The sequence below is a fragment of the Cornus florida genome, unplaced genomic scaffold (assembly GCF_030987335.1).
Source record: "Cornus florida cultivar Cherokee Brave unplaced genomic scaffold, ASM3098733v1 CherokeeBrave_3.0.0_Hap2_Chr08, whole genome shotgun sequence".
Taxonomy (NCBI): domain Eukaryota; kingdom Viridiplantae; phylum Streptophyta; class Magnoliopsida; order Cornales; family Cornaceae; genus Cornus; species Cornus florida.
Window position 1 is genome coordinate 70,776,130 of NW_026775578.1, and position 22,925 is coordinate 70,799,054.

Genomic DNA, 22,925 nt, shown 5'->3' on the forward strand with positions numbered 1-22,925 from the left:
CGGCAGAACGATATGCCCCCATCGTGTCATCCTTGGTCGCGTACTCACCATTTACCTGCCGAACAATCAACTGCGAGTCACTATACACAGTCAAACTTTTGATCTGTAGCTCTCTGGCCAACTTTAATCCATTTAGCAACGCCTCGTATTCCGCTTCATTATTGGTGGCTCGGAACTCAAGTCTGAGTGCTTGACTCAAGGAAGTACCCTCTGGGGTTTGCAGTTTGATCCCAATTCCAGCCCCCATCTGGTTAGAGGAGCCATCCACAAAAAGTTTCCAAGAGCCGCATCTAAGGTCTTCTTCCGTATCCTCGGCATCACATTCTAGCAGGAAATCGGCCACCGCTTGCCCTTTAACAGCTGTTCTCGGCTCATACGTTATGGCCCACTTTGTCATTCTGCCCGAGAGCTCTGGCTTGTGCATAAGTGTTCTGATTGGAAAAGTTGTTAGAACAGCTATGGGGTGGGATTCGAAATAATGCCTCAACTTTCTTTTTGCATTTACAAGTGCAAGTACCACCCGTTCGGCCTTTGAGTATCTTTGTTCTGCCTCTGTCATTGTTTTGCTTACATAAAATACCGGGTATTGCACCCCTTCCTTGCAACGAATCAGAACGGCACTTGTCGCGACACCAGATACTCCAAGATATAGAAATAACTTTTCTTCCGGATCTGGGGCTGACAGGACTGGTGGATTCTGCATATATTCCTTCAAATGAGTCAATGCTTGTCATTGCTCATCCCCCCAGACCTGCCTTCCATGGCTCCGAATCGTGTCAAAGAACGGCTTGCAGTGATCTGACAATTTTGAAATAAATCGACTTAATGCAGCTATTCGTCCTGTGAGGGCTTGCACCTCTCTGATCGTCTTTGGCTCAGCATTCTTAATCAAAGCCTCTGCTTGAGCGGGGCTAACTTCGATGCCTCTGCGGTTGACCACGTGTCCCAGAAACTGTCCGGAACTCACACCGAACGAGCACTTGGTTGGATTGAGCCTCATCCCATATCGCTTCAGTACATCAAATACATCTTGCAGATGCTTCAGATGATCATCCTTCTTCCTACTCTTTACCACCATATCATCAATATAGGCTTCCACAATCTTTCCCATTTGATTCTTAAAAATTTTGCTAACAAGTCTTTGATAAGTTGCTCCCGCATTCTTTAGTCCGAAAGGCATAACTTTGTAGCAGTATGTTCCTCGCTCGGTGACAAAAGAAGTTTTTTCTTCATCTGCGGGGTCCATAGGGATCTGATTATAACCTGAATAAGCGTCCAGAAAGGTTAAACGCTCATACCCGGTGGTGGCATCCACCATTTGATCAATCTTAGGCAGCGGGAAGCTGTCTTTCGGACAGGCTTTGTTCAAATTGGTGAAATCAATGCATACTCGCCATTTCCCATTCTTCTTCTGTACGACAACGACGTTGGACAACCAATCAGGGTAGTGCACTTCTCTGATAAATCCCGCATCAAGCAGCCTATCGACTTCTTCCGCTATGATTTGATTACGTTCTGGAGCAAATCTTCGCTGCTTCTGTTTCACTGGTTTGAAATTGGGATTGACATTCAGGGAATGACAGGATACGGAGGGACTAATTCCAGGCATGTCTAGGTGACTCCATGCAAATACGTCGGCATTGTGGGACAAGAAATCCACTAGCTCTTGCTGCTCTTCTCTGGTCAGTCTTATACCTACTCTGGTAGTTCGTTCTGGCCTGGACTGATCGATCTGCACATCCAGAAGGGGCTCCTCGGTCAAGTCGACTGACTCCTCCACCCTGTTCTGCTCGGGCGGAGGTTCCTGTAATTGCTATCTGGGGCTTGCCGAACGGACGGGCGCCTTCCCTTTCCCAGCATGCTTTAGTGTGACGGAATAACACTCTTTGGCTGCAACCTGATCCCCCCGAATGTCTATCACTTTATCTCCATCGGGTCCGAGGCACCTCATGACCTGATGCAGAGTTGAGGGTACACCTTGGACTCTGTGAATCCATCCTCTTCCCATCAGGAGATTATACGAGGGGTGAATTTCTACAACCACAAAAGTTTCCATAAGAGCTTATTCTGCAGCTTGAACTTCCACTTCCACCATCCCGACGGGCTCCACCCTCTTCCCATCGAACCCTAACAAGGGATTTCCAGTGGGCTTGAGCCTCTCTGGTTTAATCTCGAGCCTATCAAATGTGTCCCTCGGCATGACATTCGCACTGCTCCCAGGATCGATCAGAACTCTGCGCACCAAGCAGTCCACCACTGTTAAACTGACTACCAACGGGTCTTCATGGGGCAGTTGAACACGCTGCAGGTCTGTCCAGTCGAACTTTATCTGTATCGACGGGCTCTGCTGGTGTAGAGTATTCACACTGCTGACCCTTTTCTTCATCTGCGCCTGCCGCAGGCGCGCCCGGAGTAGCTCATCTGACTCTTCACTAGGCTCGGGTCGACCATGGATAGCATTGATTATACGAACTGGTTGTGAATTGTGGGAGCTTTGTTTATGACTCCTTTTTATTTATTCCACCGGTCGATTCTGCTCTATCGCCGAGCCTTGAACATAACTCGCAAACTCCCCTCTAGCTATCAGCATCTCCACTTGCCTCCTCGGGTTCCTGCATTCGTTAGTCTGATGACCGAAATCGGAATGGAAAGCACAATGTTTAGTTTGATCCCTCTGTTCGAGGGGTTGCCTAATTGGCAGTGGTGGATGAAACTTATCTTTGTTCTCCTGATACAGCCTCGCCAGAGTGACCTTCAGCGGAGTAATCAGCTCTTCCTCCCTGGACCTTTTTTCTGCCTTCCAAGAGGTCTGATGTTGCGGCTGAGCCTGCTTCTGCCTGATCTTTGCCTTGGACTTTTCCTCGGTCGACACGAGCGACGCTGTCCGAGCATTAGCTGCCTCCTCTTCTTCTAGGCGCACAAAGCCATCGGCTCTTTCATTGAGTTCATCCATAGTAGTCGGCGTGTTCACTACCAGACTGGTGTGAAACGGAGTTCCACGTGTCATGGCTAACTTGAAGGCTTGAACTGCTGTAGAAGGGTGGCATTCGATCACCATACTCTTAGTGAGATTAAACCTGGTAAGAAAAGCCTGGAGACATTCATCTTTATGCTGCCTCATCGTGAATAGGCTCGAGATGTCCTTCGGCGGGCGCTTGTTCCCATAGTACTGGCTTATGAACCGATCGCACAGGTTTCTGAAGCTACCAATGGAGCTCTTAGGCAAGTTTTTGAACCAGCTGAGCGCCGGTCCGGCTAGGCTTGTAGGGAAACATTTGCACATTAAAGAGTCGTTTTCCGTATTCAGGGCTATTTTCAACTGGATATGGTACACATGATCGATCGGATCGGTTGTTCCGTCAAACAGAATAAAGACTGGCATAGCAAACTTCCTTGAGTCCAGCGGATCGGAGAGCTTCATTCTCTCTCTGGAGTCCAGCGGTAGCTCTGTGAGTTACGGTTCTGCCCTCCGAACCGCGATGAGTGATAGTAGCCATGGAGGGCCGGTAAGACGGATCGAACGACCGTTCCTCTATGAACTCTCTTTGCCAAGGCGACGCTACTCGACGGCGATCAACCTCTATCACTTCCTCTCGGTCGAACCTTTCCCGATGCGGATCGAAGGTTATGGCTTCATTCCGTCTAATCTGCTCATGTCGCGGATCAACGTGAGTCGATCCTTCGTGATCCTCAACTCGACGAACATTTGGCGGCAAATTGTCCATCATCCTTTCATCACGGTGGTGAGCTGACTGATTGTTCTCGTCCTGCTCGCCTTGACGCGCGATATTAGATTGAACACCTCCTTCACCGACCGGAAGTGGATGCGAAACCGTAGGTATTTGCCGATGTTGCATTCCAGCTTTCAATTCTGCATTCTCTTTTTTGAGAGCTTCAATCAAGTTCATCAACTCCTCAAGCTTTGTTTGCTGGACAGCCTCCATCGGATTGGAGCTTTCACCTATCATTATTCCTGAACGGAGTAAAGGCATTAATCTCAAGTTCGCGAGTAGATCCGAGCTTCGTGAGTGGGAATTTTTCAGATCTGGTTTCGAATTCTCCGAATTATGCTCACCGTTTACGAGATCTGAATTGTCTGAACTCTAAATCCGTCAGATCCTGCCACAATCGAACAACTCGTTGTTGCGTAGATCTGAAGCCACTTCTGCCAAAGCTTCAAGAACTGTAATTCCTCCAGAGTAGGTCACAATCGCTCAGATCTGGATCCAAATCCCAAAGATCGAGTCTCGATCAACCGAATTGGTCTGAATCCACTCGATATTCCTCATTGATCAACCAAACTTCCATGCGATTCCCACAGACGGCGCCAATTGAAGATGCAAGAAATTCATACTCTCTTTCTCTCTCTAGAATTCTTACATTTCAACAAAAAGATCCTCCCATTCTTTCCATTCCTTCCCTTATTTATAGATATTTACAAGATATTTACAAATATTGACGGATTGCTGGATCTGGGCCTGTTCCTCCATAAGTCCTGGTCACCTTTGATGGGCTTATTCGCGTTCGGCCCATATGGCAGTGTCTTTTTATGGGCCGACCCAGCTGTACGGACCGGATGTCGTGCTTGCAAGTCAGATCCGGCCCATGTCGTCCTGGGCCTCCTCAGGTGGATGTGGTGGCTACATGTATATATATGTGCGTGTTTGCATCTGTATATACAGAGAGGGGGTAGAGAGAGAGGAGGTAGATGGAAATTTTAGAAGCAATTTAGACAGTTTGGACCAAAAAAGTATGAAAGTGGCGGGAAAAAAGGTCGCCGGAAGAGAAAGACGGATCAAAAAATAAAATAGTGACTTATATAAAAAAAACAAAAAATAATATGGAGAGAAATAGAGGGTAGAGAACATTTTCCTTCATTATTAAATTTTTATTTTTTATGGGGTAATTTAGAAATTTTAATTACTAAATTGATATAATGTCCTCATTTACACAAATTGAAATAATTGGAGATTAATTGCACCTTCTCGATATTGTAGGGATATTTTTTTTTTGGCACTTAACAAATATATAAAGGTATATGCTCACATAAACTATATAAATATAGGATTATAGTCATATAGGCTCACATAAACTAAGTATAGAATTATAGTTAGGCGGCAAAACTGTTACGGGCTAAGTTGGGCCAATTGATTCCACCGTTTCAATACACATGTTTCAGATTTTGACTTATTTTTTCAATATGTTTTACAACTATTTATAACAAACAGGTAGGACCAAACATGTTGTGGGCCAAAAACTGATTACTGTAATCAACCTGTAACCAAAACACCCAAAACCAAGCACGAACCAAACATGCCTTAATGTCAAGCACGTCTTTTCCTTTAGGATGAGATGACTATGGACCCCACACACGCATATATAGATATATATATAACATTAGAAATTTTTTGTGAAACGAATTAATGTGACTCAGGTACTGCTTTTATCGAGCGGATATTGGGTTGGGTTGGCCGAGTGAGCCCAACTCAATATGTCTTTCAATAACAAAGGATATGATTGTGAATCACTGTTAAAGTTTGGGTAATTTCGAGATTCCACTATGTCTTCAAGATGTAAACCCTAATAACATCTTCACATAGAGAAGGTAGGGTTTGCGAATTCGTTTCAGAGAAGCAGCAAGGTAAGCAGATAGCCGCAACCTGAGGAACCATGGGTCGCATGCACAGTCGTGGGTAGATCTCTTTCTCTCACTACCACATCTCCATGTTTCTCTCTCTACATTCTCTCACTACGCTCTGATGGTGTGTTTGTTTTGCTCTCAGGAAGGGTATCTCCGCTTCGGCTCTGCCTTACAAGAGAACTCCTCCTAGTTGGCTCAAGATCTCCTCCCAAGATGTGAGAAAACAATCCTAATTTCTCTCCCTTCTCTTTCTCTCTCTACATTCTCTCATTATGTTCTGATATTACAGGTTGATGAGAACATTTGCAAGTTCGCGAAGAAAGGTTTGACACCATCGCAAATCGGAGTGATTCTTCGTGATTCTCACGGTATTGCTCAGGTCAAGAGCGTCACAGGAAGCAAGATCTTGCGTATTCTCAAGGCTCATGGTAAATTCAGAATCTGTTTGTTTCCCGAGAAACATATAATTGTTCATTTTGATTGTGTTATTGAGTGTGCTTTGTTTTTTTAGGGCTTGCTCCTGAAATTCCCGAGGATTTGTACCACCTGATCAAGAAGGCAGTTGCGATACGGAAGCATCTGGAGAGGAACAGGAAGGACAAGGATTCCAAGTTCCGGCTGATTCTTGTTGAGAGCAGAATCCACAGGCTCGCTCGCTACTACAAGAAGACTAAGAAGCTCCCTCCTGTCTGGAAATAGTAAGCCTTTGAACCACGATTTATTGCAATTGATTGAATTATTGTGAATTGCTAGTTAGTAAAATTCAGATCATTTTTGTCCTCTTTGTTTGTATTGATTGGAAATGAATTCTCAAGAAATGATACACATTGTGTTTAATCAATCTAGTAGTTATAAACTAGATATTGCACTTAAGATCCTTAAGTTCCTTCAACATAATGAATTTAGAATAAAGCGGATGGATTTAGGAGCCCAAGTATTTGAATCCAAATCCAGCAATCCCAAATGCTACACTACTGCACCTGCCTCATTTACCCCCCTCATTTACGAGGGTGTTAATTTACTGCATAATTCTACCCCTTCCTGAAATGGCTTTTATTGTGGTTATTCAATTTGATCGTAAGATTTTCTCATTTTACTGGATCATATTCCGCATTGAAGCTACCTGATTGAAATTCAGGTGTAGCCTTGATTGTAAAGTGCTTGGTCTCATTGTTTTTGCCTAAAGTTGGAAACAGATACAAAGTTCTAAAATTTGCTTGTCAAAATATAAAATTATCACACTTGAATCACTTGATGCTTCTTTTAGAGGCCTTTATTTTCGTTGGCACCTAGTTTTTTGTGATTGTATTGGACCAGGAAAGAAGGTTACCCATTCAGCCATTAGTCTTCTTTACTCTTATGTACTTTTCTTGGTCATGATATGCTTGTTTTTACATATACATTAACCTTTCCCTGAATGCTTCTAAACTTAATTTTAATTTGAGGGCAGTATCAGCAAAATATTGCTTTATAATTGATTGGTTTTTTTTTTTTTTTTTTTTTTTTTGTTTGTTTGTTTTGTTTTGGGTAATAGAAATGATTCAGCTATAAAAATTTTAGCATGACACAGAGTTCGTACTTTTAGTAGTTGGTCAAAATTCTTGAGGATGACCCACAGTTCGAAGTTCGAACTTTTAGTAGTTGTTCAAAGGTCTATAACTCTATTTTATTTTGTCTGTTGTTTGGGTCAAAAATCTTTTTGTTCCTTTTTCCCTGTTTGGTTGATGATTATCTATTAGTTATGTTATTAACCCAAACTTTGTCATTTGCAGCGAGTCTACAACTGCCAGCACTCTTGTTGCTTAAGCTTGGTATGTGGTTGGGCCCAGTTTTGAGATTTAGTTGTGGTATGGATGCTATCTGGCTCTTAATCGGCAGATAGTCTTCCCTTAGTTTGGAAATTAGTGGTTCGAACAAGTAAGTGATTCATAAAGATTGAAAGATATTATTTTACTTCTAAATGGATGGAAGAACAGAAGAGTTATGTTTTGAACCAAAAATTCTTATTTTAATTTATGATTTTCAAATTTAATTTATGCTTAAGCAGGTATCTTCTAAATTGAATTTAACAAATGCGTTTTTAATTGTTTGATTTGTTAGTTTTCATTTACACATTTGAATTTGAATTATAATATCACCGGTGGGTATTAAGATGCATGCCAAAACCTCATCTGAAAATGGGTTTTGACTAGGGCAACTAGTGTTGCTCATTTACAATTTAGGGGTGGCAATTTGTGTTTGTAGATCATAATGGTGTCGTGTCAACTTATGGATATTCTACTAAATAGGTCAACCCGAACACTACATGTTTAAGAATCATGTTAGGGATCCTCAACACTAACACGACCTGTTTATTAAACGGGTTACATGTGTTGACTTGTTTAATGACCTATTTACCAAAATCATAAATTATATTATTTAGGGTATTTATAATACTCGATCAAACAATAAATACTATGGAGTAGAAAAAATATAAGATTGAAGATCATAAGGCTAGCATGAATAAGATTGAAAAGAAATTTCAGCTAAGGAGATAATGTATATTTTTGTCGGGTCATGTAGAACTTTGTCATCCTTAATTCACAGAATTGTTTGGCCATCTTGGATGCCACACTTGCCTTGGGTTGCTTCCATGAGTAGTGTTTGCATGTTCCCTTGAATAGAGCAAACTAGTTTTCTAGTTAGCAAAGTCCATTCTTAGACCATGAGTGACGAAGTACATGTCAAAAAATTAGGTTGGATTTGACAATGTCATGGCATGACATGTTTCATGGACCTCATATACAACATATTATCGACATTTTTGTACTGTTGAAGCATTTGTTAAGGGTGACTTTACAGTCTTTTTTTTGTGTTTTTTCACTTCGATTTATGTAGTCTAATTGATTTTTACTCGAAACGCATTTTTACTGGGATTGTGTTGTTAAGAAAGCACAAGCTTTGTCCGGTAAGCTCTTAATATTTATCAGAGTTACAATTTATGGTCACGGGTACAATGCATTTATCAAGTGATGAATGTATATTGTCGGTTCATGAGATCGAAATATTTTATATAGCTCACACCCATTTCGGAGCTCTGAGGTTCATTAGGACGAAATGTTTTATTTTGCTCAGACCCTCATTTCAGAGCTTTGATATGCAAGCTGTGGATAATGATCAGTGGTTGGAAGATTGGTTGGGCTTGTAGGTTATATCTTCGCATTTAATAATACTACAAGTCAAATCACATAGCAAAGATCATGATATTTTCTTTTTAAAAGTTATATTGCTTGTTATACTGTATCGGCTGTAAGTGCTATATATTACGATATAAGAGATTCCGAAATCATGGAACCTCTTGACATATGAATCAATGCCAAACACATCATTCTTTTATGGCACTTAATCCGCATGTAATAGAAACACGTGGATGATGACGTGGTATAACTGGTGCAGTCGTTTGTGTTGAGTAATAGATTAAAACTTTTAAGGATATGCATACCACCGGTGCAGTCAAGTCTTTCTCGGGTGTGTCCAGGTTTGCAAATGAATCAACCTTGAGCTTTAGCTTGCTCGGGCTCTGTTCGGCTCGGCTCGGAACTTTTTGGCCAAGCTTGCGCTTGGGCTTGGCTTGGTTTGTGTATATGCAGATTTTCAATCAATCAAGGCGATCTGAACTGAGACAAGTTTACCCACCCATCTAACCTCCCATATCCATCCTCTCTTTTGTTGATTCCAACCGCAATCTCCATCACAATATTATTAGAGTGGAGAGAGCGAAAGAAAGATTTGTCAGCTTTGGCCGATTTTATGGATCTCCAGTTCCGTCACAATATTATCAGTGTCTAAAGAACTAACCTTGCTGTGGCTATTTAGTTAATAACTGAAACAGAAGAACACAGGCACTTGAATGTATAATGGAAAAAGAGTTCGGAATGAGAACAAACAAAACATAGATAGCAACTCTAGTTTACCACTGGAAGTTTATCAAATACGTGTTTATATATGAAATGAAAAGATTATTATTTTTTTCTTGTGATTTAATAAATTATTTTTAGCACGTTTATGTAACACATTTAATTAAACATGTCTAATTGAACTGTTAAGAGTCAAATTTAAATAAAACGTTCCGATTTGAAATGATATGATTATAATTGAAATATCATTGAATCAAATCCAAAATCACTTATTACATGTTCTGTTCAAATCATGTTATATATTTTTATATAAATAAATAATATATTTTTTTGTAATTTTTATTCATATAATAAATTTTTTTTTTTTTTTTCCTTACAAGAAACACGATCACATTCATTTTTTACTTTTCCGAAGACTTAAACCTACAGTATTTTATTTTGGGAGGTGTGAAGATACACTAGGCTGCACAGAGTTCGATTCTATATGATCATTAATAAAACGTTTTCTTAAATTTTATATTATTATTTTTAATTATAATCAAACCGTATTGCATATCCAAAAATAAATGTCCGAATCTTAATAAAACACCCACAAATAGGGATGGCAAAAATCCCCAACTAGGTGGGGAACCGCATGACAAAAATCCCCACCCAGGTGGGGAACCGCCCCGCCCCCGCCCCGTTTACAATGAGTTTGGAGAACCATTTAGTTAAATGGGGTGGGGATGGGAATTTAAAAAAAAAAAAAAAAAAAACCGGCCGGTTTCGGGGCGGGGACAGGGGAGTCCAATCCCCGCCCCGATTAGTATATAAAATTATTAATTTACACCTACCATATTATTATATTTACCAAATTAACCTACACTATATATACACATGTTGTAAACCTTAGACTCAATTCACTTCCCATATTCCTCCTAATGTCAGGAGCCGGCACTAATAGATCTGACGAAACAAAAAAAAAAAATAGCAAGAAGGATGAAGCAACTAGCAGGTACTTGGAACTCCTACCGTCCTACACTCCCTCCTGCCTCCTACACCATCTTCATCCACCGCTTCAGCCGACATCCACCTGTTTTCACAGATATATATATTTTTTTGTTGGATGATATGTTGTGTACTCAATCCTGGATACCTGGAAGCCCATTGATTGTTCAAACAATAAGATCCACCAAACGTTTTTCTGGTTTTGATTTGAAGTTATTAGAGGTGAGATTACAATTTTGTTAATATTTGATTTTCTTAATATTTGATCAAAGAATCAGAGGAGTCTGCACATATCAACGAATTGCTTTGAGTTATATATATATATATATATATATATATATATATATATATATATATATTTGATTGATGAATGATGATGTTGATTGATGATGTTATTTTGTATTTGTTTGGTTGATGTTTGCTTGAAAGTTTAGATTTATGTGATTTTGTCTTATAAAAAAATAAAAATAAAAAGAGTTTAGATTTATGTGGTTTTGTAGAATAAAAAAAATTAGAATTTTCAAATTTAATCAGTTATGGGGCGGTGGCGGGGCGGGGGCGGGTCAAGCGGCGGCTGGGTGGGGGCGGTTATGGGGGTTGGGGGTAAAAAAATAATCTGTTTTGGAGCGATTTTGGGGGTTTCAAATTTAAACGGGGATAGGGATGGGGATTGAGAAACCGCCCCATTGCCATCCTACTCACAAAACAAGGTTTATATTTCCTTTCTCAACCATCTCCCTAACTTCTTTTCATAAGAATTTACCTAAATGCAAATTGATATAAAACCAAAAAAAAGGAGGAGATGAGGTTCAGTACCATCTAATCTGGCATAAGATCAAAACTCAATTTGTGACCATGTTTTGTTTCGAACGTGGTGAAGAACTAAACAACAAGAACAGAGAACAAAATGGAAAGGGGTAATTTGTGACACTTTCCCAACACGTAGGCTAAAAATATTACTACTTTGATGTGACATGATATGAGACGTTTTGGACACTTTTAAGATATACTAGGAAAAGACACGTGCAATATACTAGGAAAAAGCACGTGTAATGTACGTGTTGAATGTTTTGGAGATAATGTGATAGAGTTTTATAGAAAATAAAATAGCTAATTTATGGTAGATTTTATAAAAATTATTTTATTTTCTTTAAATATATTATTGTTTAATTTTATTTTCTTTTATTAAAAAAAACTCATAATAAATAGATAAATAGGTAATATGTGTTACAATTTTATAGAAACTCTTTTAAAAACTATTTTTATATCAATTAATAAATATTTTTTTATATTAACAATTCTTGTCTAATTAGATTTTAATAAATAAATAAATAGGTAATTTGTGTTAGAATTTTATAAAAACTCTTTTAAAACCTCTTTTTATATCAATTAATAAATAATTTTTTATATTAACAATACTTGTCTAATTAGATTTCCTTTTATAAAAAAACTTAAAATAAATAGATAAATAGGTAATTTGTATTAGAGTTTTTATATAGTATCTTAAAATATATCTTTGTCTAATGTATTATAATTTTATTGAAAATAAAATAGGTAATTTGTGGTATAGTTTTTCTAGTCTAATTAGATTTTCTTTTATTAAAAAACTTATAATAAATAAATAATAAGTAATTTGTGTTAGAGATTAATAGAAACTCTTTTAAAAACTCTTTTTATATCAATTAATAAATATTTTTAAATTTTATTAATTCTTGTCAAATTAGATTAGCTTTTATTATATAAAAAAAAAAAAAAAAAACTCATAATAAAAAGTAGTTTGTGATAAAGTTTTAGAAAAGTTATTTTATTTTTTATATCAATTAAAAAATATTTTTTATATTAATAATTCTTGTTTAATTATAATTTATTCTATTAAAAAACTTATAATAAATAAATAAATAGGTAATTTGTGTTAAAATTTAATATTAACTCTTTGAAAAATTCTTTTTATATCAATTAATAAATACTTTTATTTTAATAATTCTTGTTTAGTTAGATTTAATTTTATTAAAAAATTCATAATAAATAGATAAATTGGTAATTTGTGTTAGAGTTGTTTATAGAAACTCTTTTGAACTTCTTTTTATATCAATTAATAAATAATTTTTTATATTAGTAATACTTGTATAATTAGATTTTCTTTTATAGAAAAACTCACAATAAATAGATAAATAAGTAATTTGTGTTAGAGTTTTATGAAAACTCTTTATTATATAGATTTTAGTGTTTATATTTTTTTTATATAAATAAATAAATACTGAAACTCTTTGCACATCTAATAATAGTATAAATAAAAACTCTTTGGCAGAGTTTCTGTATTTTACGCTGTAATTCTAGATTTTTAGAATTCTCAATTTCTGTACCCCTTCCTCCATGCCTCTATTTATAGGCTTCTTGGATTAATAGAATTATGACATGTGTCATTTTCTGATTAGGGCGGGTCGATTATATTGTGACAATTATTCATAAAAAATAACTATTCTTTTTATATTGAACTAAAAATAAGAGTTTTATCTAGAATGTGATTGATATTATTAGGTAATTTTGCGATTAATAAATATTTTTTATTTTAATAATTCTTGTCTAATTTGATTTACTTTTATTAAAAAAAACTCATAATAAATAGATAAATAGGTAATTTGTGTTAGAGTTTTATAAAAACTCTTTTAAAACCTCTTTTTATATCAATTAACAAATAATTTTTAATATTAATAATACTTGTCTAATTAGATTTTCTTTTATTAAATAACTCATAATAAATAGATAAATAAGTAATTTGTGTTAAAGTTTTATAGAAACTCTTTAAATATATCTTTGTCTAATGTGATAGAGTTTTATTGAAAATAAAATAAGTAATTTGTGATAGAGTTTTATAAAAATTATTTTATTTTCTTTAAATATATCCTTGTCTAATTAGATTTAATTTTATTAAGAAACTCATAATAAAAGCTAATTTGTGGTAGAGTTTTAGAAAAATTATTTTGTTTTATATATCAATTAATAAATATTTTTTTATATTAATAATTATTGTCTAATTCGATTTTCTTTTATTAAAAAATTCATAATAATAAATAGATAAATAGGTTAGTTTAAATTTTATTATTTAGATTTTAGTTTTTTAAAATATTTTTTTATATAAATAAATAAATACTTAAATACTGAAACTCTTTGCACATCTGTATTTTACTCTAAAATTCTGGATTTATAGAATTTTCAATTTCTATACCCCTTCCTCCTTCCTCCATGCCTCTATTTATAGGCTTCTTAGATTAGTAGGATGATGACATGCATCTTTTCTAATAATTACATAATCATAACTGGGTCGGGCTGGTTATATTGTGATAATTATCTATAAAAAATAACTATTCTTTTTATATTGAACTAAAAATAAGAGTTTTATATAAAATGTGATTGATTATATTAGGTAATTTTCAGAGTTTTATAGAAACTATTTTTATATCAATTAATAAATATTTTTTTATATAAATAAATAAATACTGAACTACTGAAACACGTTGCATTATTTTATTAGGTAATTTTTAATTAATAAATATTTTTTATTTTAATAATTATTGTCTAATTAGATTTACTTTTATTTAAAAAACTCATAATAAATAGAAAATTAAGTAATTTATGTGTTAGAGTTTTATATAAACTATTTTAAAACCTTTTTTTATATCAATTAATAAATAATTTTTTATATTAATAATACTTGTCTAATTAGATTTTATTTTATGAAAAAACTCATAATAAATAGATAAATAAGTAATTTGTGTTAGAGTTTTATAGAAACTCGTTAAATATATCTTTGTCTAGCGTAATAGAGTTTTATTGAAAATAAAATAGGTAATTTGTGATAGGGTTTTATAGAAATTATTTTATTTTCTTTAAATATATCATTATCTAATTAGATTTAATTTTATTAAGAAACTCACAATAAAAGCTAATTTGTGGTTGAGTTTTAGAAAAATTATTTTGTTTTATATATCAATTAATAAATATTTTTTATATTAGTAATTCTTGTCTAATTAGATTTTTTTTACTAAAAAATTCACAATAATAAATAGATAAGTAGGTTAATTTAAATTTTATTATGTAGATTTTAGTGTTTTAAATATTTTTTTATATAAATAAATAAAAACTGAAACTTTTTGCACATCTGATAATAGTATAGATAAAAAGTATTTTTATATCAATTAATAAATATTTTTTGATATAAATAAATAAATACTGAAGTATTGGATTTCTAGAATTCTTAATTTCTGTATCCCTTCCTCCTTCCTTCTACTTATAGGCTTTTTGGATTAATAAGATGACGACATGTGTCTTTTTTTTATAATTACATAATCTTAACTGGGCCTGGCCGGTTATATTGGGATAATTATCCATAAAAAATAACTATTTTTTTTTTTAATATTGAACTAAAAATTAGAGTTTTATATAGAATGTGATTGATTTTATTAGGTAATTTTTAAAGTATTATAGAAAGTATTTTTACAAAAACTATTTTTGTATCAATTAATAAAATATTTTTATATAAATAAATAAATACTGAAATACAGAAACCCTTTGCATGATTTTATTAGGTAATTTTCAATTAATAAATATTTTTTATTTTAATAATTATTGTCTAATTAGATTTATTTTCATTAAAAAAACTCATAATAAATAGATAAATAGATAATTTGTACTTAAATACTTAAACTCTTTGCACATCTAATAATAGTATTATATCAATTAATAAATATTTTTTTTATATAAATAAATAAATACTGAAACTCTTTGGCAAAATTTCTGTATTTTACTCTGAAATTCTGGATTTCTAGAATTCTCAATTTCTGTACCACTTCCTCCTTCCTCATGCCTCTATTTACAGGCTCATTGGATTAATAGGATGATGACACGTGTCCTTTGCTGATAATTACATAATCATAACTGGGTTAGGCCGATTATATTGTGATAATTATCCATAAAAAATAACTATTCTTTTTATATTGAACTAAAAATTAGAGTTTTATATAAAATGTGATTGATTTTATTAGGTAATTTTTAAAATTTTATAAAAACTATTTTTACAAAAACTATTTTTATATCAATTAATAAATATTTTTTTATATAAATAAATAAATACTAAAACACTTTGCATGATTTTATTAGGTAAGTTTTTAATTAATAAATATTTTTGATTTTAATAATTCTTGTCTAATTAGAATTACTTTTATTAAAAAAAAACTCATAATAAATAGATAAATAGGTAATTTGTGTTAGAGTTTTATAGAAAATCTTTTAAGACCTCTTTTTATATCCATTAATAAATAATTTTTTTATATTAACAATACTTGTTTAATTAGATTTCATTTTATTAAAAAACTCATAATAAATAGATAAATAGGTAATTTGTGTTAGAGTTTTATAGAAACTCTTTAAATATATCTTTGTCTCGTGTGATATAGTTTTATTGAAAATAAAATAAATAATTTGTGATAGAGTTTTATAAAAATTATTTTGTTTTATATATCAATTAATAAATATTTTTATATTAATAATTCTTGTCTAATTAGATTTTCTTTTATTAAAAAATTCATAATAATAAATAGATAAATAGGTTAATTTATAGACCATTTGGTCAAGTACAATTGATTATAGATTGAATTTTAATTTTATTAGGTAATTTTGAGTTTTATAGAATTTATATCGTGCAATATAATAATTAATGAGAGCTCAATTTTATTAGGTAATTTCGAGTTTTATAACTCTTTACACAAAGGCCGAGAAAGTAGTAGTTCATTTGCTCTTAGCCAAAAGACCAAGAAAGGTTAGCCAAAAGGCCGACCAAAAAAAATTTAGTACTATAAGAGACCTTCATGTAATCCTTTTTACTTAAAACCAATGTAGAACTTTGTAATTTGAATTAAATTCTTTTTATATTCTGTTAATTTGAATTAATTTTAATTTTATTAGGTAATTTTGAGTGTTATAGAATTTATATTAATTAATAAATAAATACTGAAATACTGAAACACTGAAACACTTTACACATTTAATAATAGTATAGATATAGATATATACGTAGGCTATAACTGTCACCCGCTTACCTCAAATACAATAGTGTAATTTTTTTCCCTGATCCAAACATCAAAAACAGTGACATGAGATTGAGTTCTGTGTTCCACTGTATGGAATTAAAGTCTTGAAATTGAATTTGGTGGAATTGAAGAAATTTTTGGTGTAACTTTGAACTAAACTTTTCTCCTATTCCATCAATTCCATTTCCAAAACTCAAATTTCATGTAGCCAAATATAACTTGTATATTTAATAAAATAAAGGGTATTATAGCCTTTTCAACTATGACAAGGAAAAAATGTCAATTGTCAAGTATGAAACAAAAAGAAGAGTATTCATTCAATTCAGAGAGGATTGCTTGATTTCGTTAGGGGCAGAAGCCCAACCCCAAGCCCATATTTAACCCTAATGGAGTTTCCTTAGGACTCGTGTGAGTTCCATTAAGGATATTATTTATTTGTATTTGAGTTGGACAAGAAATATGTTTGGGCCAGATGGGCCCTGCAGCTTCCCTTGGGCCCGATGGGGCATTGGGTTCATCCAGACATATTGCTCGTTCACAGAAGCAGTTAGATCAGGCTCAATGACTGGGCTTTTAGCATTGGGCTTAGTGACGCGTATTAAGTGAGAGAGTAATAATTAAAAGTTATTATTATTCTTATTTTTTATGACGTGTGAATCTCGCAATTATTGTTGATTTGAATTTGTAACTATTTATGTTACTCATTCCGACTTCACTGTATATAATTTGTAACTATTTACTAGGAGTGAGCACAGTAGATGGTAGGTTTAATATTAGTATAAAGTTTACTGTGTTTACTTTCCGCTTCCCTTTAATTGTGCACAGTAGAGATTTGAAAGCAAAAGAAGAAAAATAGCTGCAGTTGGTTTGATGGTTGGTGTTCTTAGTTGGCAACGGATGATTCATTCCAAGTTCCAAAGAATCATGTGAGTCTCATCGTCCTTCTTAATTTCCTGTTATCTTGAATACTATTTGATATGGTGAATTTTTCTCATTTTATTCAAGAAAAATGGTAGTATTTTGATTTCAATTGAATTAGGGTTTAGGTTTTGTATCGAATGAATTGGAAAGGAAAGGGGCAAATGGCAAGTTGTAATGACATTGATCAGCTGCTTCCTGAGGATTTAATTATTGAGATTCTCTCGAAGCTGCCTGTGAAATCACTGATTAGGGCTAGAGCCGTATGCAAGAATTGGTACACTATCATCAAAAACTCTAGTTTTGTTACTAAGCACTTCAACCACCACACCAACAACAACAGTGGCCGTCTTTTCATTTATCGTGTTGTCAAAAATACCCGGAAATGTATTTTCTCATTGTTCCCCGATGAAACACTCGCCGGTACTCCCCCGGTGCATCAGGATGTGGTGGTGGATATGCCCTGCTATATAAGGATTGTTGCCAGTCCCTACAACGGTATACTGTGTCTGTTCAATCGACCTTCCAATAGCTTTGCTATGTGGAACCCTGCAACCAGAGAATTTAGGGCCCTCCCGGTGCTGTCTGGTAACTTTCCACCCAATTTGGTGAGGTGTGGTGAAATTTGTGGATTTGGTTTGGATCTCATTACCAATGATTACAAGGTGGTTTGGATTTGGAACACTATGAGTGTATTTAAAGGGACAAGTTTTGGTCCTTATCAGGTTGCTGTGTATACCCTATCTACTGATTCCTGGAGATATCTTGATGTTGTTTTGCCCTATTCTTGCATTGAAAGCCCTCTGTCTAACACATGCATTAATGGGGTTTATCACTGGTGTGCAATGAACAATGACAATCATCCTGTGATCCTTTCATTTGACATGGGCACTGAGTTGTTCCACGAGATACGCGATATTCCAAGTTCAAGAGGTGCCCTTCTTGCACCCTACTACAATAGCTATCTTGCTCTGATTTTGTATGATTATTCTCCAATTTTTGACATATGGGTGATGATGGAAGAAGGGTGTTGGACAAAACAATTTACGGTTGACCTCCCTGCAGAATTTGGATGGCCGCTTGGGTTTTGGAAGAACGGTCAGCTTATTATACAAAATGATGATTATGGTCCTGTGGCCTTATATGATCCAGAGACTCATGAAATTAAGGATCTTGGATCCCAGAATTGTGTCGACTCCTTGGTCAACAGGGAGAGCCTAGTCTCAATCAGGGGTGGAGATGGATTCCTGGAACAAGATCACTTGTCTGATGTAAATCAAATTTTAAACTTTTCTAAAACAGCTAAAGCTGAATAGCAACCTGACTTTCCTGATGATGAGGATTCTGAAATTTCTGGTTTAGTATGATTGATGTGCGTGTTTTAGTGCAACAACAATGACTAAGAAGGAAAAAAGGTAAACCATATGCAGAACTAAATTTTAATGGCATGCTATTTTATCATTTTTGTTTATTGATGATAAACTAAATTATATTACTTTATTCCTTTTGTCTCATCAGTCGTGTCTGTTATAAGCATTTGAAACTCTTGACTTTTCTTGGCCAACAAGTTCTTTTGATTTGCATTCTTAAGTTATAACATGTCTCGACTCCTTCCTTGGTGTTCTCTTAATCATTTATATATTGTCTAAGTTTTTAAAGTTCCATACTAATTTCATACAAATAAACAATATTTGTGAACCTAACTGTTGTGGCTGGTCTGACTAAATTGACCACTCACACAATGCCATATGCAATGTATAAAATGGCTGATTAAGGAGGACTTGGGCAGTTGACAATCCGTGTTAACTACTCAAGTCATGACCTCTTTTCAATTCTGCACTGCTAATAGCACAATTCATTGATTGTGTATACTGTTAAAGATGGCAAATGAAAAGCCCTTGGTTCCATTTGTCTCAATGTGCATTGTGTGTTTGTGATATTGGCGTTGATGGGCATATGTGAAGGTTCACCTGCACCTGCTCCATCTCCTAAAAGTGGTGGAGGTGGCGGTGGCGGTGGCGGTGGCGGCACCTCTGCTTCCTCTGCCTCCCCCCACCCCTTGGTTCATCTCAACACTATTTGCTTCCTTAATATGAGTGTTGCATTTTTCTTGTCTTTCTTTTATTAGCTTTTTATGTGTTTATATTTTTGGATTTTGTTGTGTTTATGCTTTTGCTTTCTGCTATTGGTCATGGTGCGATTGGGATTTTCTTAGTCTGGTGATTGCTTTCTCTCATAATAAAATTCTCATCTGTTTTTCTTTTCTAATTGTTTTTACTAGTGGAATATATTAGTCATTGTATGATGTTTGTTCTTGAATAACAATACATCTGAATACGTATAAATAAAGACAAATCCACTAAGGGTTTCTAATGGTATCTCCTCTGCTTTCGAGAGTGGAAGATCTAAAATTGAGTTGTGAGTTACTTACCAAAGGTAAATTAAAAGAAAAAGTCCATAGAATTATGCTTTAAATATATTAAATGACAATGCAAATTAACAATTGAAAGTGAAAGTGAAAGTGAAAGTGAAGTGAATTGAAGGAAAGGAAAATCAATTTTGTAGATACATTTGGTCAGTATGATTTTTATTTTTATTTATTTTTTTTAATAAGAAAATTGTTGGAAAGTCCTGTTTCATGGTTTGGACAATATGAGAGTTACAAGAAAATATTTTGGTTTACCTAAATTGTCCTTACATTTATTAAATAGGATAATAGATCTAAATAAATTTATAGTGGCCAAGTTTTTTTGGTTTCTTTTTTAAAAATAAAAAGCAATAGAAGAATTTAAATAAATAATTTTGTAGGACACGCAGAAAGATATAGAATATTATACTATTCTTATCAAAAGTGATGCATAAATACATTCTATTTAGAGAGGGGGGAAAATGGAAATAATTGTAAATTCGCAAAACTTTCACAAGAAGGGTTGAATTTTTTAATGTTATTTTGTTGAAACATTCATGGAAAAGTTAGTTGATTAAGAACAGTAATTTTTTCACAAAATTTGTCTTTTCTTTCTTTTCAAACTCATAAAATGTTAAAAGAAAGAAAAAATTTTCTTTTCCCTTTCCCTGTTATTTTCATCTAAACAAACAGAGCCATGGTGTGTGATTCTCCTATTCAGTGAATCGAACAAGAATCTCACACCACATATTGCAAAATCAAAAAGGTGCTTTTCATTTGTGACTATTTCTTTCCCACTAAATAATACTTAATGGTTTTAACCTAAGTCACAATGCGTAGAACGTCAAAATATTTTTTTCCCACTATTGTTCTTTTCTTGTTCTAATTTTATGTTATTGGTTTCTTCTACAGTGATCTGTTGAACATTTGATTCAGTTTCCGCATGCCCACATCGACCCAGGTTGGATCCGAATGCACTCTCGAGTCTACAAATAGCATGATGAAAGAGGTTCAAATGTATTTCGGTTACTGCCAATATAAAACAAGTTTTCAATGTTTCGTTTATGTTAGTTTCCGTGGTAAAGTAGAATCAAAATGTTGTTAACCCACTTATTGGCTTTTCTATCTAGAATTTGTAGCACATTTGGTTATGCTATCTGGTCTTGTACTTGTTCAGTTTATCATTAATAACAAAAAAATGGTGTTACTGTTGATTTTCTTTTCTGTTACATTTTTTAGCAGAGCCTGTTGGGAATATTATTACTAATGCCCCTAGGAAGGTTTTTTACGTTTTCCTTCCTATATTTAATATAGCATGTGAAGCAGTTTATTCTTCTTATATTTTATCATGAATCACTTTGAGCCATTGCAGCTGAGATTTGCTCCAAAGGCGAAGGGTCGTCCTATGTGTTGTGCCTAGAATTTAATTACAGAGATTTCATTGCTTAGTACTATTTCCTTTAATCTGGTGTTGAACTTATTTATAATTTTGCAGTGAAAAGATTGAAAAAGCGGACGATGTTTGTCCAAACTTCAAGTATATGTTCGGTTTGGACATTGTTATTTTCATTTAGTATGATGAGTACCTGTCTTGGTTTAGTTTTCTTGTGCCACCCTTCTACTATTATACTATTGCCTTTTCATTTAGCCCTAATTTGGTAGGAATGAAATGAAATGGGAATGAAATGGTCATTCTCATTCTCTTGTTTGGATGCAAATATAAAATGATGTTGGAATGAATTGATAATCACAATTCTAAGTGGTGGTGGCGGCAGCGGCGGTGGTGACGACAACGCTGGCGTTAATGGCAGAAGGTGGTGGTGGCGGTAGCAATGGTGGTGGTGGTGATGGAAGAAGGCGGTGGCAGCGATGGTGGTGTTGGCGGCTGTGATGGCAGAAGAAGGCGGCGGCGGCGGTGGTGGTGGTGGCGGCAATGACGAAAGGTGTCGGTGGCGAAAGGTGGTGGTTGTGGTGGTGGTGGGATCGATTTCCACCATTGTCACCGCCTTCCACCACTACCACATTCGACACCGCCACATCTATTGCCTTCCACCACCATCATTGCCGCCGCCACCACCACCGTCACCATTACCACCACCATTGTCGCCGTCTTCACCATCACCACACCTTCCACCACCGTCACTGCCACCGCCACCACTGTAGCTGTCTTCTATCACCATCAAACAACTGCCGCCTCCACTGCTTTTCACCGCCACCTCCACCACTACCTCCGTCACCGCCTCCACCGCCACCTACTTCCATCACCACTTTCTACCACCGTTGCTGCCACCTCCACCTTCCACCACTGCCGCCGCCACCTCCAATACTACCGCCATCGACTTCTATCACCACCCCCACTAACTTTCTCCATCGCCGATGCCACCTCCACCTCCACCTCCACCTTCCACCACCGCTGCCGCCACCTCCACTTCCACCGCCACCGACTTCCACCACCGCCACATCCACTGTCGTCTTTTACTACTATCACCCACATTGCCTTCCACCACCACCACCTACATCACTGTCGTCTTCCACCACCACCACACCACTGCCTTTCACCATTACTGCCACCGCCACTACCACTACCACTACCATTGTCTTCTACCAACACCCTTCTGCCTTTCGCCACCACCGCCTTCCAACACCATCACCTACACCACTATCGCTTTCCACTATTGCCACCACCATCAACCATTGCCGCCATTTCTTTTATAAAAAATTATAGAAGAATGTTATTTTGTCAATTAAAATTATTTGTAACTAATAGGGATATTTTGAAAAATTCAATTTGCAATATATTCTTTTTTAAATTTTACATTACTCAATTCCTATAGATTTCATTTTTACAACCAAACAATAAAATGTGAATGACCATATCATGTCATTCTCACTTGCATTCTATTTCTGTACATTAAATGCAGCATTAGATGATTCAATGCAATAGTCAATTAAGAAAAATAGACCCACAAAAATTTAATAATATATAAAAG

At 34.8% G+C, this 22,925-nt stretch overlaps 2 protein-coding genes across 4 annotated transcripts; both read left to right on the forward strand.

Annotated features, from left to right (window-relative positions):
* Nucleotides 1–5,548: 5,548 nt before the first annotated feature.
* On the forward strand, nucleotides 5,549–7,684 carry LOC132271981 (small ribosomal subunit protein uS15). The gene is made up of 5 exons (XM_059773499.1): nucleotides 5,549–5,693; nucleotides 5,784–5,856; nucleotides 5,931–6,069; nucleotides 6,153–6,339; nucleotides 7,414–7,684. The coding sequence occupies exons 1-5, from the start codon at nucleotides 5,671–5,673 to the stop codon at nucleotides 7,445–7,447; spliced, it is 456 nt and encodes a 151-aa protein (XP_059629482.1). The 5' UTR covers nucleotides 5,549–5,670; the 3' UTR covers nucleotides 7,448–7,684.
* Nucleotides 7,685–17,374: 9,690 nt separating this feature from the next.
* LOC132271982 (putative F-box protein At4g38870) lies at nucleotides 17,375–21,164 on the forward strand. 3 transcript variants are annotated; one of them, XM_059773502.1, is made up of 3 exons: nucleotides 17,375–18,461; nucleotides 18,594–18,943; nucleotides 20,848–21,164. In XM_059773502.1, exons 1-2 carry the CDS (start codon nucleotides 17,669–17,671, stop codon nucleotides 18,842–18,844), a joined length of 1,044 nt encoding a protein of 347 aa, XP_059629485.1. In that variant the 5' UTR covers nucleotides 17,375–17,668; the 3' UTR covers nucleotides 18,845–18,943; nucleotides 20,848–21,164. The 3 variants fall into 3 exon arrangements, with proteins under 3 accessions (XP_059629485.1, XP_059629483.1, XP_059629484.1); XM_059773500.1 differs by having other exon boundaries at nucleotides 17,376–17,536; nucleotides 17,650–18,943; XM_059773501.1 differs by having other exon boundaries at nucleotides 17,376–17,536; nucleotides 17,657–18,943.
* Nucleotides 21,165–22,925: the final 1,761 nt, after the last annotated feature.

Coding starts and splice junctions, on each gene's coding strand:
- LOC132271982 (XM_059773500.1), top strand. CDS start 17,669: ATGAATTGGAAAGGAAAGGGGCAAATGGCAAGTTGTAATGACATTGAT.
- LOC132271981 (XM_059773499.1), top strand. CDS start 5,671: ATGGGTCGCATGCACAGTCGTGG. Junction 5,857..5,930: donor TCAAGATCTCCTCCCAAGAT/GTGAGAAAACAA, acceptor CTGATATTACAG/GTTGATGAGAACATTTGCAA. Junction 6,340..7,413: donor CTCCCTCCTGTCTGGAAATA/GTAAGCCTTTGA, acceptor TGTCATTTGCAG/CGAGTCTACAACTGCCAGCA.